Source organism: Balaenoptera borealis (assembly GCF_965194805.1).
Source record: "Balaenoptera borealis genome assembly, chromosome: X".
Taxonomy (NCBI): domain Eukaryota; kingdom Metazoa; phylum Chordata; class Mammalia; order Artiodactyla; family Balaenopteridae; genus Balaenoptera; species Balaenoptera borealis.
The window spans coordinates 12,801,778-12,820,171 of record NC_138881.1 but is presented as its reverse complement, the minus strand read 5'-3'; the positions used below and the strand labels follow the sequence as shown (position 1 = coordinate 12,820,171).

The window sequence follows — 18,394 nt, the reverse complement described above, 5'->3', positions numbered from 1 at the left end:
TCTTCATAAGAAAACTCTTATTTAAAAATGCTAAGCGATTTATTTAGCCTTTTTGTGGTTTTTAAGAGCACGTGGAGAGTATCCATCAATTGTGCATCGCTTAGGTTTATCCACATGAGGGAATACTATACAGACATTCAGAGTAATCAGGCAGGTTGCACAACACTGGGAATGTAATGAGCACTGCTGAACTCTACGCTGCAAAATGACTAAGGTGGTAAACTTTACATTACGTTTTACCACAATTAAAACTTCAAAAAATTAAAAATTTAGTATGTCCTCATGTATTCAAATGGGAAAAATGTCCCAGATGGTAAGTGAAAAGAGGAAGTGGCAAAGAAGACTGTGTGGGCGAAGGTGTACCTCCTGAGAAGGCAGCCATGGCCTCACTTGATTTACTGGTCATTTGGCCAGTGATGCTGAAGTACATTAAAAAGTAACCCACTCTGAGCTCTCTCAGATAGAGGATATAGTTTAAAGATTTGGTGTTCTGGAGCATGGGGTTATTTGGAGGAAGAGGGGAGAGAAAGGAAAGGGAATAAAATGCTCAAGTATTACTTAGATCATTAGATATGATCATCTAAATGGAAAGTCTGCTGCTGAGTCTCAGCAGGGCCACTGCTGCCCAGGCTTCCGGCTCAGGCACTGAACATTTTCTCAGAGGGCATCTCTATCTCAGCTGAGGCCTGTGTGGACCGAGTTGAGGCTCAGCTCCAAGGCAGTGGGGCAGTGTCTACTCTATGCACCGCACAGCCAGACTGAAAGCTGGGGTTTACCTTTTCAGTCTTCTTACTTGCCACCAGTCAGGGCAGTCTTCTCTTGGCATATACCACATGTTGACGTTTGACTGGGAGCCACAGTTTTTCTTGGAGTCACTGTCATACTGAGCTAGAGCGGTACTTGAAGATGGTTCATCCATCTTGAGAATAGGAACTGCTCGAGGAATCTTCAGCTTTGAAGGATAAGAGATTTTAGTACATCACAGTGAGGCACAGATGCATGAACTGGGGACTAACAACCAAAGTATATTAGCTCTTAAATTTTAAAAAATTGGAAGGAAGGGAGGAGGGAAGGGAGGGAGTGGGGGAGGGAGGGAGAAAGGAGGGGGGAGGGGGAGGGAGGGAAGAGGGAAGGAAGGGAGTGGGGAGGGAGGAAGGAGGAGGGGAGGGAGGAAGGGAGGGGAGACGGGGGAGGAAGGGAGGAGGGGGAGGAGGGAGGGAGGGAGGGAGAAGGAGGAATGGGGAGGGAGGGAGGAGGGGGAGGGGGAAGGGAGGGAGGGAGGGAGGGGGGAAGGAGGAAGGGGAAGGGAGAAAGGGGGAGGGAGGGGGAGGGAATTACTTGCCAGAGACTAGATGCCAGGGTTTTGGGCTCCTAAATTATCCTCTGCTCTTAGATTTGTTTAAAGTAAACTTTATTAGAGTATAATTTACATACCACATACTATAAAATTCACCCTTTGTAAGTGTAGAATTCAGTGATTTTTAGTAAATTTATCAAGTTGAGCAGTCATCACCACAATCCAGTCTTAGCATCTTTCCATCACTCCTGTAAGATCTCTCGGGCCCATTTCTAGTTAGTCTCCGTTCCCATCCTGCCCCTAGGTAACCACTAATTGACCTTTGCTTATTCTGGACATTGCTCTTAGGTGTTTTACAGAGCCATAATTTTCAAGCTTCAGGGCTGTAGCATGTATCCAAACCAAAAAAAGCAATATCACTGATAACAAACTAAAACCCCCAAACCTTAAAAATTCCATCAGTTTCCTAGGGCTGCCATAACAAATTACTACACATTTGGTGGTTGAAAACAACAGAAATTTATTCTCTCACAGCTCTGGAGGTCAAAAGTCCAAAATCAAGGTTTCACTTAAAGGCTGTGGGGGAGGATCTTTGCTTGCCGCTTCCAGCTTCTGGTGGTTCTAGGCATTCTTGGCTTGTGGCATCATAAGTCCAATCTCTGCTTAGGTCTTTAAATGGCCTCCTTCTCTGTGTATCTCTCTGTGTCCCCTCCTCTTCTTATAAGGACATCAGTGATTGAATTTATGATCTATCCTAATCCAGTATGATCTCATCTTGATCCTTAACTAATTATATCTGCAAAGACCCTCTTTCCAAATGAGGTCACATTCTGAGGTTTTGGGTGGACATGAATCTGGGGAGACAAAAATTCAACCTATGACAATAATGGATTTCTTTTTGTCCTTCATGTTGGTTTACAAAAGTTACATGGTTTTTACTTAGAAAGAGAGAAGTAAGTATGTGTGAATGTGTGTAGGTGAAAATAAGTACCCAAGACACCACAGAGCTGATGGGTGGATGGAGATGCTCCCTTACTTTCAGGTGAGCTTCCACAAAACCACAGGGAGGCCATTTTATGTGTCTCCTGGCATTTGAGGAGGCTGACACCTACCTGGGAAGCCTAAAAGCAGGAAGTTATGGCTTTGAACCCAAGAGAGCAGAGTACAAGGATAGCCTGTACTGTGAGCGCGAGCCACATACAGTTTTACTGAGCAGAGCAATCAAGGTTTTGTTTGTTTTCCTGTAGGCCAACTCCACCCTTGAGTGAGGGTTGGCTGGGAGCCATCTTGAAAGGAACTCTGCCCCAGATGAGTGAATGGACCCAGTAGAAAGTTTGAGGATAGAAACCGAAGAGCTAAGGGTCAAGACATTTGCTCTGTCATAAAACTGCACCCCAGGGGGAAATCCACGAAAGTCTCCTGTATGATAAAGAATCAGCACTGGAAAACTGTCTCACCCAGAAGCCACCACTACCAAATCATGATGGGAGTGGCCACGTATGACTGTCTCTTTTTTATTAGACCGTCTCTTCCTGGGCCTCAATCCTGAAAGCATCAGAAATCTCAGCCTCTCCATGACCTCTCCCCCAAAGCAGGCTGCCCTCTGATGTAGACTTGAGCGAAGGGAAGGGGGGGATGTTTTAACTTGAAATGACGTTTCGAGTCATGGGATTATAACATTGGATGGATCACTTTAGAGGCTGTTCTCATGACTACTAGTAATTGGGAAATTTTATGTCATCTGAGGTAATGACATACCTCAGGGACAGAGAAGAAAGCCCACCAAGTGGCTCTGAAGGGATAATGGAAGGAAAGAATTATATTCTGCTCGTGCCCTATGGGGTCCCGTTCCTTTGCCAGGATACGAACATGAGGCAGACTTAGCCATGCTGGTGGTGGGGGAGGAATGTCAGCCAATAATAGCTGCCTGTTATATGTGATGCCATCTTAAGGGCTTCTCCCACGTACACCATTTTTTGTGTTTACAGGTTAGAAAAAGGCCCAGTCGTTAAATGCAAAAAACATAAAATGGTAAAATGGTTCTATGTTTGAATTTACTATTTGCTACTGCCATGGCTATTGGCGATAGGTCATGTCTTCTCTCTCTTTGCTGGGCATTCTGAATGAAGCCCATGTATTCTAGTCTTGAATTTGGCAACTCTTGGTTTATTTAATATATCCTGACTATGAAAAAATTGAAATGTCGACTTACCACTCTGTCTGGGAAGATGGGAACTCTGTGTTTTTCTTCTTTGGGTTCAATGTGCAGATCAGCATCTGAAGAGTAAAACCAAGTAATAGCAGAAAAAACTTTAAATAAAACAAAGCAAAACACCCAATGTTATGAATCAGAAGAGTGAACTAGATTGTGTGAGCAATACTCCAGATTACATGAACTTAGACAGAACATCTGGAGTGATTCTGTTGCTTTCCTGTATAATACCCAACTCAGATACCACTTCACCATTGATTATCAGTATCTTCCCAAGTGGATAAGAAATTCAAGGTCCTCTAAATTCTATAAACTGTTAATTTATACCACATTTCCACCTCGTATCTGAGTAACAGATATCTAATCTCATTGGGTAGTATCTACGACCCTAGGATTCAGAATCCATGTCTGATTCTTCTTTGATCAGCTCATACAAGATGCATAGAAATAGCTGATTTATAAGTGAACAAACTTATATGCTTCCCCCCCCTCCCGTTGTTAGGATACTTGTTGGTTTTTCTTTCTACTCACACATGTAGATAGACATCCAGGTTGTGAGGGTGAAGCCATTGTATGCCTTATAAGTGGGGTCACCATGTGGTTTATTGACTCAGCTGGAACATTTCTGACAGTGATGGGTAGGCTTTTAATAATTATGCCTGGTCCCCAGCTGCAGGATGAGATTGTCCCAAACAAATTGGGGTGTATGGTCAACTTATTTATAGGCCATATATACCTTGGACAGAGGGTGGTCCATGACATTTTGGAAACAGAAGGAAGCAAAGATGCCCAACTGTTCCCTTCCTAGTAGATGTGCCTGGGGGCTGCCTTGTAGCTCAGCAGAGGAGGAGGCCGAGGGAAGAAGTTACACTTAGGCAGACAGACAATATCACAGCTGTCTGCAAGCCATGACATCTCTACTACATTCTGTAGTTTTCTTCAGAGGCCGGCAGAGAGCCTTTGGCCCCCAGGACACACGGCAGGTGCCATCCAGACAGAGCCCAGGAAGATAATCCCAAGGCAGTGCTCTCTCTGGCCTGTTTTCCTGCTCTTTCCCAGGGAGTTAGGGCAAAGTCAGAGCTGGAATCTGGCCTGCTGAGTAATAATGCTGACCATAGACAGAGTCATTGGGGTAAATGATTAATGCTGTATGCAGACATTACTCTCTGGCCCTTCACACTGGAGGGAAGATACATGCACAGTTCATTCTGTATAGTTCATTAAATCATTACAATTCATGAGTATAAAGGGCAATGTGATCTAATTAAGATGAATAAATATTCATTGTATAGTTTAATTGAGATGGGAAATACAATGAATATTTAGTCACTGATTTTGTTGTAAAATTACCCGTAGTATTAACACGATTGTCGGGGGTCAATACTATTGTGGGGTGAATTTGAATAATATTTCACGTCCTTGTTTTACAGTTCCTGAAGTTGTTATCATGCAACTGATCTCATTTAATTCTTTAAAGTCACTATAGTCCAAGCATATTTTGTCCAGGCTGGTAAAACTGTTACCAAAATAAGTTCTCCTTCTTATTTATCAACAACTTCATGTTGTTAAGCAACGATAAACTTCTAAAATATATGACTGCTTCATGTAAGTATCCTGGTGATAGAATGGGGCCCCGTAGGGCACAAGCAGAAAACAACATAATTCTTTCCCTCCATTAGCCCTTCAAAGCCACTCAGTGGGCTTTCTGTCCCTGGATAAAGTCTCAAGCAGATTTCCCTGGGAATATAACTCTGGATAGAATCCGATTGCACGTAAAGCAAACCCTACACTACTTTCTGTGAGGTTATTAAGAAATCAACAAACATGTACAGAATGGCAAACCACTTTAAATATATCTGAAAACTTGGCCATCCATCATTTTGGTATATATGGCGATTAAAAGTGTTACTTAAATTTTATCCTTGGACATATTTTTGAAAAGAATGTTGGTTTTTTAAGTTTATGATGTTAGTTTGTGAACCATGGTGATATGTTCACCACGTTCTACCCATCTGGAGTTTATCTTCAACCAGGAAGAATTTTGGGAGGAAATAAACAGCTCCTTGCTTGATTTATGATTTCCATTTAAAAATATTTCTCATGACATGAATGAATGGCAGATGTTCATATTGTTATTATTTTAAGGAACATGAGTCAATTGACCCTGGAATTAGATTTCATTTGCTAGATATCATGTTCGAAGCTGGATGTTCATGATGCTGACCAATCTGGCACATCTTGTTTTCCTGAACTGGCGAGCTGTTCTGGCATTTGCCAGGTTTGCCTAAAGGGCCTCGTCCACCCAGGGTCCAGCCCGACAGAGGGGTCACATTACATGCTTCCCAGAGAGTACATCCTGGGGCCGCTTTGCAACTCTGCTGGCAGCACAGGAACTTCCCGTACACGAAGAACCCACTGTGGTACTTGATCAGCAGATGGGGGTTGCCCCTTATCTCTGGGGAGCAGGCAGGAAGAAAACATAGCATGAGTAAACGTTGGCCCAAGAGAAGAAACACATTCAGTAAGTGCTGTTATCATAAAACAATGAAAACCTCATTTTGCTAGCAACCAGGCTAAGAGCAAATGGTTCCCAAAGGATGTAAGTCTTTCACTCAGGAGTTAAAAAGCCAAAAAGAAAAGTCTAATCATGTTTTAGTAGGAACAACACAATAACTTATATCAGTCTTAAAAAAAAAACTGCTAGAAACTACATATACGCATCAGCTTGGTGTTAGGATTTTAGAGTAGGACTAGATCTTAGCAAGAAGAAAAGAAGTTTCCAATAAACATATACTCCCCCCGCTTCTGCTTTTTATTTTGAAACATTTCAAATGTGCAGAAAAGTTGCAAGAATAGTGCAGTGAATGTCCATATACCCTTCACACAGACTCACCAACTTTTAACTGTTTGCCACATTTGTTTCATCTCATTTTCTCTCTGTACATACACATTATTATTATTATTAAAATTTTTTATCATTATTATGTTTTGCTTAACCATTTGAGAGTAAGTCACAGATATCATGACCTAAATAATGTCATCCATAACTACTTTAGCATGTAATTTCTGTTAACAAGGACATTTCCTTACATAACTGTAATATAATTATCAAATTCAAGAAATTTAACACTGATACCATACTTTTACTTAATATATATTTTGTATTCAAAAATTTTCCAGTTATTCCAATAATACCCTTTGTAATCATTCACTTTTTCTGATGGAGGATCCAATCTAGAAACACACATGGCATTTAGTTTTCTAGTTTTTCTTGAGCTAGAACAGTTCCTCATCCCTCTTCTTGGTCTTTCGTGACTTTTGACCTGTTTCCACTAAGGAGTAAACGGTTTATGGGGCTACTTTTCTAGGAATGTGTGCATATTTAAAAAAACCATGTTGCTTTCTCTTACCTGGACCACTTGATTCTCCTACAGAATAGGTTGCTAAACCCTTTCATACAAAGGGAAAATTAAGCCCTATGAGTGAAAAAGGATGTATTTGCATTGAAGTAGAGTAGGTGGTTGTCTAAGTGGTGTAATTTGAGGGGTAGTGAGAAGAGCCCGAATCTAAAACTTAAATGAAGTAAAATCTTCCCCCATCTGGGAGCTTAATATCTGAAATTCCACCAATAGAGTCACTCGTTTGAGTTAAATACTGTCCTCACACCATTACCCACCTTTAAAATAAAAATATCATAGGGAGAAACATCATAGTGCCAAATTAGTAATAATTTTCTCTCTTCTGTCAAAGGTTGTTACCAGGGCAGCCTAAGAATCACTAAATAAATGTTTCATGAAATTCCCAGTTTTGCCTGGCATTTATACTGTACTGTTTAAAAAGTTGGGTTTGGGTAATTGAATTATGTGTTCTCCGTAATTAGGTATGTGACGTTTGCCATGTCTGTGTAATTTCACTTATCTGAAAAATGGAGAATAGTATTATTACCCCTTGCCGTAGAGTTGTCAAGAGGATTACCTAAGAAAATGTTTTACAACTACTTGACACAGTAGCTGGCAAATGATAAGTATTAGTAAGTATTAGACATAATTTTCTGTAAATAGCCAAAGCACAGTAGCTACGGGACCCAAGAGAGAGCCCCATGAGGATCTAGACTTTGCTCTGATAAAGGCAAGCGCAGTGGGTGGAGAGTAGGTGGTCTGGCTTCCTCCTCGCCGTGGGGAAGGCACAATAGCCAGCTCTGAGCTGGGCAGGAAAGGGAATGCGATCCCCAGGCTTCCTCTAGGTAACAAAGAGAATGCAAAACAGGGATGAGTGCAGCACATTCTCTGAGGTTGGTAGGAAAATCAACAGATTTCTCTGTCGGCGTTAGGCCCTTTTATTGCCATATCTCTCCTACACTAAGCCTCAAAAGAGCTCAGTCAGAGACTCCCTTTGGTGACATTTTTAAAAAATTACCTTTTTGTAATGCTTTCAACCACTGACTTCGGCTCTCTTCATTTGATGCGTACACATAGAGAAGCCCATCTTTATAGACAATCTGGAAAGGAAAAGATTTAGTGCATTTAGATGTAATTGTGTAATAGTTCACTCTGGTACAACTACAAATTTTTGTTATCCAAGAGAAACACTGAGTTTGCCTATATAATACACATTAGCTCTGGAATTAGATTTTTTAAATCTAGTTATTTTTATCCTCCACCCCTCAATTTATTTTATCCCAGACACCTCTACACTTTGGAATATCACAGCAATGATGCATCTGACAGCAGTGAACATTGAGGCCTCAGCAGGAACGCCCTGGACCATGGAGAATTATAAAAGTATAAAATGTTAGACATTACAGGTGTCTTAGAAGTGTTCTGGTCTATCCACCAACCCAGTGCATGACTGTCTTTATAGCCCACTGGAAAATGTTTATCTGCTCTATCCTTGAAAATATGTTCAGGGGTAGAATGTCCTTTATTTTTGCTATGCCATCCTTGCCAATTTCCATTCATTCTGATCATTAGATGGTTCATGCTTATATTGAGTGAAAATATGTCTCCCTGTTACTTTACTCCCTTGGGTCATGTCCCACCCTTGGAATCCCCAGTATAAATCATTTTCTGTTCCTTATGATACTTGGTGAAATGTTTAAACATTCCAATGTCTTGCCCAGATCCTTCTCTAGTTTATTCAGCGTTTGTGGGTAAACAATACAGACCATTTACTAAATACCAACTAGTTTCTGGGCTCTTTCCTAGATAATTTAACATTTTAATTCCCTTTCAAGTCTATAAAAATATATGATTATGCCCACTTTGCAAATGAAGAAACAAACTCAGAGAGATGTTGAGAATGTTGTCTATGGTTACACAAATATAAGCAGTGGGGCTAGGAGCTCTGTGGTGTTCCAAAGCTCATGTTCTTTTGAGTATTCCATGCCGTGGTGATACTCATTTGAAGCATCTTCCATGAGCACACGCTCCTCCGGTTTTTCCCAATTGGGCAATGTTCTTTTTTCTTTTTTTTTTTTTTTTAAGTGGGAAGTATGGACTGTTCACTGACTGGATTATTTTATTTTATTTCATTTTTTGGCCACTGTTCCCTCATACTAGCACAGGGTAGTCTGACCATTGGAAGAACAGTCTGTCTGTCTCTAGAGCAGAAAGATAAGTGTTCCTGATATAATAAAAGTAGGGCAGGTGTTAGATCAAGTCACTCCCATGGGGTACTGTAGGCACCCTCTCCATAGGAGGCCAGTGTTTGAAATACTTCAGGGTAAAATTCAAACTCCTTAGCGTGCTGTGCAAAGGCATTCATGATATGGCCCTGGCTACCTCTGCAGGCTCGTCTCTCACTCTTTCATGGGGCTGCTTAATTCTAAGCACCACCTGGATTTCTCCAAACATGCCATACTGTTTCACCTACCAGGGTCTTGACATCCGCTGTTTCTTTGGTTTCGCTGCCCTTCCTGTTTTTGCTGGGCTAAACTCCCATTGTCCTTCCCAACCTGAGTGTCACCTCCAACAGGAAATCTCCCTGACCTCCTGGAGTGAGAAGTGCAGCTTCTCCTTTCTGGGACACCGTGGCTACGCTGCCACCTTCGTCTTAACACCCACCTCCCTGCATTATAATGCTCTGTAAATGCCTTGGGGACAGGGATGGCATTTTATTCCTGATAGCCTGCCTAGTACCTTGTAGCATATTGGAAATGCTCCACAATGTTTGATGAAAGAGATCATCAGACCCCAAGGCAAGTCAGACCACCAAGGCTTACACACTCATCTGTCTTTCTCTCCCGCTAGGGAAGGCAGCTTGGTGGATAGAATTTTAGCAAACTGCCCCAATCCTATCTGGGGATGTTCCAAATTCAGAGAGAGGTTGAGAATGCTCTCTATGGTTACACAAATATAAGCACCTGCCATCGTCTTAATGAATCATTTAGCAACATCTTTCTTTATCCCCCCAATACTGAGTTCATAATAGAAAATATTAAAAGAAGAGCCATCCATCCAATGGAATGTTATCCCTCCCCTTACCTGAAATGGGTACTGTCTCTCCACGGGGGTCTGCTCCTCAAGATTTACTTTCTCCACACATCTGATTTTCTTAATCTCAATTGATCCTTTTCTGCTGCCTCTTTTCTGAATTAAAAGGAAAATATAAGATGCCTCACGTGATATACCGTGGTGCATAAAGAACAGAATCAAGTTAACGTTACACTTAGGAGGGAGATTGGGAGATGAGATGGGCACGTGAGAATCATTCCAATTATTCCATAATAGTCAAAATCCAATGATGAGAGAATATATTTTTCGAGTGTGGACATAAACTCCTCCAAAAGCAAGTCTTCAAGCAGCACTTAATTTTTTTTGATAATCTTGAAACACATTTCAAATCACCTGCCATATGGTTAATCTATTCAGGAAAATTAAGCATCTTCATCTTGTTTCAATTTTATGACAGTATTTCAGTATTTCTCCTGTGATAGAATTCTCAGCTGCACAGAAATAGTCTTATTTCCAGCATTTGTTAAGACAGGGTTTCTCATCTTCAGCACTATTCGGGGCCAGATCATTCTTTGTGGCGGGGCCAGCCTGGGCACTGTAGGATGTTTAGCTGCGTCCCTGGCCTCCACCCACTCGATGCCAGTAGCAGACTGCCCCCCTCCCCCAATGATGACAACCAAAAATGTCCCCAGCCATTGCCAAGTATCCTTTGGAGGGCAAAAATACCCCCAGTTGAGAACCACTGTTCTAAAGTTACAATTTGCCTTAGTAAAGTTAAGCAATGTTTGAAAATGCTTTATCTTGAATTAATTATAACTTGGCTAAGAAAAGACAATGTGATAAGTGAGTGCAAGTTGATTTTTACTGTGTTCGCTAAGAAACCTGATGTTTCCTTGTATTAAGCACTTTGTGGAGACTTGAGAAAAATAAGTAGCATTAAAAACAATGAAATAAATAGGGTCTCACCATTTTGTCATATTCATAGTAGGAGAGGTTTGTTTTGGTCAAAACAAAAAGCCGCTCTTTGTAATTATTGGGTGACATTTTCTTCTTTTGCTGTGACCTTTTGAGAAGAAGTTCTTCTAGAATGGATTCTGTGTCCATATTGTCGTCCTAAATAAAATAAAATGATTAGAATGAATGTTGGCAGCATCTAGCTAGGTTGTCTTTTAGCTTTCATAATTTTTATTCAACTATTTCTCAGTAACGGATAATATAAATAGTTTTTTAAAATTAGATTTAACAGTATAGAGGAAAATGCAATGAAGCAGGCTCTTAAACACACACATTCCTGCACTTTTTTCCTACTGCCTTGGCTTTGACGTGTTTAAATACGTTGATATTTTTATAGCATTTTATGCATTGTACTCATCTCCCACTTTGGATCATAAATTCACCATCTTCACACTACCTTCCAGACCACCATGTCAAAATTCTCCTCTTTCCTTAAACATTCTATGGACGTTTGTTGAATTGAAACGAATATCATCCAACTTTAAACAATCTGAACTCCAGACAGTTCACCATGTCTGAAGCAACTGATCAACTGAAACTTCTCTCCACTAATGTGGCCAATTGTTGGACCAAATTATCCAAACCACTGTGAGACTCTGATATTGTTGTAAATGACACCACAGTCTCTGAACATGATCAGATCTTTAGCATAAAGGACTTGGGTATAATTTTCACTATTTCTGAGCATAAAACATTTTCAAAAGCTATCAAGAGAGATTTAAAAGAACTGAAAGAATTGGTGCTTCATAAACTAAAAACACTCTTGCTTTTTCTTCCAAAACTGCATTAAACATTAAAAGTTAAGATGTTTCTGGAAAATAAATGCATTCTTTTTCTGGTTCCACTAAGACTGTTGCTTCAACCCTCTGTCTGATATCAGGTCTGGTAATGAAAAGGAATGCTAAGCAGTCGGCCACAAGAGACCAACTTCCTTATGTTCTTCTTTGCTTTGTGAAATCACATGGTTATTAGCAGTCAGATGCCCAATCATTACTATCTTTCTTTGTTTATTGATAATCTGAAGGTAATTAACTTTACTCACCTTAATTTCGATAGAGCTGAAGAAGTGTGCTTGTAGGTCTTTAACTCTCAAGCTCTAGGCAAAAAGTCACTGCTCTGAGACACCCCACTCATTTTCCCTCTGGCTATGCCAGGGTCATGCATTAAAAAGAAGATATTTGCATCCTATTTATCACTTGATCAGGAAGCAGCCACACAGTCACTAATGGGCATGGCCCCAGAGTATGATGGGCCCACTATGGTAGGAGTGGAAGAAAGGGAGACTAAGAAACTCTGCTTGGCATTGAATAAACCATGGTCAGGCCCAGCCAGTTTCCCTCGTGACATAGGCCACACCACTGTAAAAATGGGAATCAAGCAAATCAGCTTTTATTATTTATCTACATAGATCAGGCAATTATTTATTAAAACCTCAAATGTTCTCCAAGGGCATTGTTCGTCTCCTAGGCAGAAGTAGTAGAAATCTTAGCCATTAAATATAATAAAGTCTTGGCCATTTTTTGCTTTGAATATTGTTTTATCTGGAAAAAAAGTATAATTCTTTTGTGAAAGTAGAATGGGTTTCTTTTTGAGCCCAATGAGTGCTATTCTGCATGGCCACTGGTTTCTTTGTCCTGGACTCAAAGATGAGGCAGAGATCAGGGCACAGTCAGCCCAGCCGGCCCTGGGAAGGCAGGGAGCACGCCTCCCTTCACCTTTGCCTCCGTGGTAACCTCTACGCACACGCCTGTTCAGATAAGATTATTTTCTACACCCATAGTCTATGGCCGGAAGAGAATTTGCTTGAACACTTATTGAAACTCTGGAAGGTCTACTTTTTGTGAGTTAAAGTCCCCTTTGGAGGAGCCATATCACACTGGGCAGAGGTGTAGGGAACTTTTTGCCTTTTAAATTTCTCCATGAAAAAAATTAACTAACAAAGCAGAAAGAGAACACTGTGAAAACTCTTGTCAAATGTCTTTTACATCCACAGCTAAAACATTCCTCCTCAAAGCAGAGTGGTAGTTAAATAGATCTGGTTAGTTGAATACAAAGTTAACTTTTCAACATTTTTTTTCAGACGCTGAATCAATTTGTAACATTAAGAGCACTGTTTTAAAAATGCAAATCCCAATGTCCAAGGTAGAGCACAGCCCTTCTCGTACTACATGATGATACACATGCTTCTTTGTTTATAGAACTTGCACATTCATCACATGAAGAATGGTTTCTTGGGGAATTTTATCTAAAAAATTAATATGATGAGCCACAGAAACCACTGACAAATGAAATTCACAAAGTCGCTTCTGTATATTGAAGGGAAGAAGGACACTGAGTAGAAAGGAAGGTACCGAGTCCTCAAGAACATTTTCTAATAAATCTCCAAGAGTTTATACACATCGTTGCATCTAATGAAATATAATTTGTCAAGTTTTAACAAAAATGTTTATTCCAAATCCTGCCCTTTGTGAATTTTTTGGCTTTCATTTTTAAAATCATATGTGATATGTGTTTATTCGACAAAAGCAAGAACTACAGACAAGCAAAAGAAAACTGTTAACATTTTGGTGAACATACCTTTAGATTTTTTTCAAATTACACATGCAGGTGTTTATTTTCACAAAAATGAGTTCACATGCTGCATACGTGTCTGTAATCTATGGTTCTCATGTCACAAACACCTGGAGCCACCTGCCTCTGAGGTCCTTCAAAGTTCCGCTCCCTAAGCTGGACTCCAGCGCATCTTAACAAAGTTAAAGAACCCTGTTTTGATGACTCACACTTTTGTCATCTCCCGATCAGTTTCTTCTGAGACAGTACTTGGTTCCTGATCAAGTTTGGACCTGCCTTTCTCCTTCTACTTGCTTCTGTCCCTTCCTTGTACTTCCCTCTTCTCCTAGAGTAGCCTAGATTCTAAACTGAAGGCATGTCTATGGTGAGGACTAATTTTTAGAAATGGAACGTCTCTCGCCTTGTATTAGGACAATAAGTCAACAGGGCTCCAGGGCCACTGTTCACTCAACCGCCTGTCCAGTGACTAGCAAACTCGGCTCTGCCTACCCACATTTAAGGGAAATTCAGTTGGGAAGGTTTTTTTTTTTTTAAAAAAAAAACTAAACAAAATAAAATTCGATCCTAAAGCTAGAAACCAGAAATCTATTTCCATAGAGAAGCTGGTGCGATTTGGCTGGATACTCATATATCACTACCTACATAGAATAGATGCATCAATTTGCTTACCAAATAGCTCAGGCTGCCTATTTCCATAAACACATGAGACTAGAAAGATTAAAGTGCAGGGGAGGCCAAAAAAAACCAAAAACTGTCAGAAATCAGTACAGTATTTTCTATAAGGAAGTCAGCAACCATCGTGTAACTTTTAAACATAAAAGGTGCATGCTAAATTAACCAGACTTGGAATCACTATGGTTACTTAGCATTTATAAGAAAACGATATCATGAGAGTAAGGAGTTCAAGCCTGCACATCTATTCAGCACACTTGGTGTTGGGCCTACAGTGTGCTTGAGTGACAATGAACGGGTTTGAGAGATGGTTTCAGTAGCTCAGGGATATGCAAGCTTGCTGACTTCTGGTAGCCTCAGAAGCCTTCGGAGAGGTGATAGGACTGCCACTCGTGGACTGTGTCACCCTGACCAAGCCCCTTCCGTGCTGTAAATGTTAGTTTTCTCACCTGTAAAATGAAACGGGTAACAGCTCTTTCACTTTATGTGACTTAAATGAGAAACTTTATGTGACTTAAATGAGAAACTTTATGTGACTTAAATGAGAAACTTTATGTGACTTAAATGAGAAACTTTATGTGACTTAAATGAGAAACTTTATGTGACTTAAATGAGAAACTTTATGTGACTTAAATGAGAAACTTTATGTGAAAATACTGGGCACGCTATGGGTACCCATAATTTATTTATGATTAAAAGAGAAAAAGGTGGAGAGAAACAACTCAAGTTAGAGAGGAGTCCTTACTCTTTGCTACGAAAGGCCCGAGGAAGGAAAAGTTATTATTTTTCTTAAGATAATTGAGAAAGATATTATGGAAGGGAGGGCATTCAAATTGGACCTTGAAGGATGTAAGTGATCGCGGTGATGATAATCCTGGCTAACATTTAAGGAGGGCTCACCAAGTGCCAGGTGCTCTTTAAAGAACCTTAAAAAGATGCATTTGTTTACTGGTCACAACCGCCCTATGGGGTAGGCCATAAACAGCCCCATCCTGTGGGGTAAGTTGTAACAAAGCCCCCCTACGGGGTAGGTTGCAACATCATTCCCTGCTTACAGCTGATGACGCTGTCACAGATAAGTAAACAGCCCAGGCCGCACTGCAAGTGCGCAGGAGCTGGGGTCTGAATCCAGGCAGTCTAACTCCGTAGCCCATATTCATTTTATTTTATGTTGGAGAAATTTAAAAAAAATTTTTAATTGAAGTATAGTTGATTTACAATATTAGTTTCAGGTGTACAGCATACTGATTCAATATTTTTTTAGATTATATTCCTTTTAAAGTTATTACAAAACAATGGCTCTATTTCCCTGTGCTGTACAATATATCCTTGTTGCTTATCCATTCTTTTTTATTGAAGTATAGTTGATTTACAATATTGTGTTAGTTTCAGGTGTAGAGCACAGTGATTCGTGTATATATATATATATATATATATATATATTCTTTTTCAGATTCTTTTCCCATATAGGTTATTACAGAATATTGAGTAGAGTTCCCTGTGCTATACAGTAGGTCCTTGTTGTTTATCTATTTTATATATAGTAGTGTGTATATGTTAATCCCAAACTCCAAGTGTATCCCTCCCTGCCCTTTCCCCTTTGGTACCCATAAGTTTGTTTTCTATGTCTGTGCCCAGCCCATATTCTTGGCCACAACGCAGATGTTAGAGAAGGATATGCCAGCTGTGTAACGCTCCTAATCAGAGAAGGCTCTAACCTAAATGTAGGAAGGCAGCCACAGGGTATCAAAGGTGGTAGGAACCCTAGAAGTCATTTTAGAGATGCAACACTGAGCCCTGGCAGCCTAGGTGACTTAGCCAGAATCGCGACACTGTGACTAGAGAGACACAGCCCAGGGAGCCAGATTACTGGTGTCCTGCCTGGGACACTTGCCCACACCATCATGGCAATAAATACACTAAAAGAGATCTATGTGTTCAGCTAAATGTATGATAGCCTTGCTAAAGCCTGTGGTCTGGTAGAACTAGGCATAAATTTGAGCCTTACCAGATACACGCAAGGGAGCCTTTATTGGAAATATCAGAAAGACGTGACCTATAAATAATCTTTCAGCAGGAACCTCTAAAGCAGTGTTAAATAGCAAAACTCTAGCCCACGTTTTGAAAATAGGTAAGAACATACAACCTCAGAAGTTGGAATAAATTCTAAGTGGTGCAGAAGGGGAGCAGGAGTCAAGAAAGGAAGGGAGAAAGGTATGTATAGTTAATTGGGGCCATTGGATAGTTCCCTCAATTAAAATGTATGTTCCCTGACTGGCTCAGGATGGTGCCTTTAAAGCTTTATTTTTTAGAGTTGAGAGGTGAGGGTAGCATTTCCTTACCCCTTTATTTGATTTGGTTATCTTCCCTTACTTTACATATCATTTACCTAAGATTTTGATAGGTGTCAAGATATTAAAAAAATACATGTGGTGGGAGGGCAGTGGAGCGGGGAGGGCGGGAAGGAACGGGAAGACGCTCCAAGTGCGGACTGGGATGGGGGCTCCGAAAGCCAAAATGGTGGACCTGTGGCAAACTTGACCTTCAGATATTTGCCCAAGGCCAGGCCTGCCTACCTTCCTGCTAAATAACTGAACAAAATATGATGGTAAGTTAAACAGGAACAGAAAGCTTAACTCAGAATCAGGTCAAGTGGTTCAAAAATATAACTCTTAAGATGCTGGCCAAAGACAAATACCAGCTCCACAGAACCTGACAAATCCCCGTTTCATAGGACATTTTGCAGGCGAGAGAAAGTTACAGTTGATCTCGGCATGATACGGACAGAAATCCTTTAACATTGACACTTGAATCCAGCATTTTGAAACACCATACCTTGGTTGCTCCAAAATGAATTTATGGAAAGCACACATTTTAGGAAGCCATTTTTGCACAGAGAATGCCAATGCCTTTCCTGTTAGAGCTAAAATTTGCTTTTGGTGTGAAATTCATCTTCAGCGCCTCATAGAGCTTTGCTAAGCCCTTTCCTTCTTTTCAGCAGCCTCTTTCCTTCCGCTCACTCCCCTCTGCCCAGCGCACCCCTCTGGGCACCTTCCTTAGAAGAAAAGCAAAAAGTGATAAATTCACATCCTAATACCTCATGCTGAATTAGTTTAACACGTAACACTGCTAAGGATACAGGTTGGTGTGGACAAAAGCACCAAGCTTTGGTGGGTTCAAATCCCTGCCCTGTCTCTATGCAACGCGGCATGTTACTTCACCCTGCTAAACCTCAGCTTCCCCATCTGTAAAGGGAGTAAAACAACAGCCACCTGAAAGGGTTATGAGGAGTCGAGAGAAAATGGCGGTACAATGCCCAGCACCCTAGTAGATGTTCCAGAAACCTGTACCCCTTCCCCTCATCACTCTGTAGGCAAAGTTTTTAAAAAGACCATAGCAAAGTTTAAAAGCTGGAGACAACGAGATGACCTCAACATAAAATTTTAGTCTTCACCCTCCTTCCCCCAGCCCCCTGGGGATAGGAGATACTGGGAGGGGAAGACTCCGCACGCCTTCTCTAGTCAACAAGCCCCTGCTCCGTGGCTCTGTTACAAGCTTTCAATCCTGGGGCTGGTTACCTTAAAATCAGTTTGACTGTGTATCTGTGCCACCGATTTCTACGAATCAGTACGTGGATGTTACTCCAAGTGTGGCCCACGGACAGGCAGTAGCAGCCTACCCTGGGCGCTCGTTTGAAGTTCGTACTCTCAGATCCCACCCCAGCCCTAGTGCATCAGAATCTGCATTTTAGTGAGATACCCAGGTGACTTATGTGCACACGAGAGTTTGAAAAGCAATGACCTAGACCACATTATAGTTGTACTGCTTTTTAAATCCAATGAAACCATCATGGTCTGCGAGAACTTTCAAAATTCTATGTATGTGGCTGCAACTGTGTGTTCACCTCCCTCCCATCTTTCTACCTCCATCTAGAATACCCGCAGGCCCCTGACTTAGGGGGACTTCAGGAAGCTAAGAATAAATATTCGTAGCAAAAAAAAAAACCATCATAAAGCACAGATAAATAAAAGAAGGCATGACTAACATTTCTTTGTCTTTTTGGGAGCAGTTACGAAGCCAATATGAAAAGTCACAGAAGGACCTATAATGGAAAATAATCTGAAAAAGGATAGATTTTTATATATATGTGTATATATATATGTATGACTGAATCAC

The 18,394-nt window shown here is 40.7% G+C and overlaps 1 protein-coding gene across 6 annotated transcripts in view; it reads right to left on the bottom strand.

The window, feature by feature from the left end:
- BMX (BMX non-receptor tyrosine kinase) overlaps positions 1 to 18,394 on the bottom strand; it is a 52,420-nt gene that overhangs the window by 27,867 nt on the left and 6,159 nt on the right. For 5 of the 6 annotated variants that reach the window (XM_082375693.1, XM_082375696.1, XM_082375697.1 and 2 more), the window contains exons 2-7: positions 10,928 to 11,074; positions 9,992 to 10,096; positions 7,926 to 8,007; positions 5,845 to 5,964; positions 3,510 to 3,574; positions 777 to 952 (exon numbers count right to left, since the gene is read on the bottom strand). In XM_082375693.1, the coding sequence (XP_082231819.1) occupies positions 777 to 952; positions 3,510 to 3,574; positions 5,845 to 5,964; positions 7,926 to 8,007; positions 9,992 to 10,096; positions 10,928 to 11,074 (695 nt within the window). Of the gene's footprint in view, positions 1 to 776; positions 953 to 3,509; positions 3,575 to 5,844; positions 5,965 to 7,925; positions 8,008 to 9,991; positions 10,097 to 10,927; positions 11,075 to 12,017; positions 14,073 to 18,394 lie in introns of those variants that run through there. The other variant, XM_082375695.1, reaches the window with a different exon arrangement.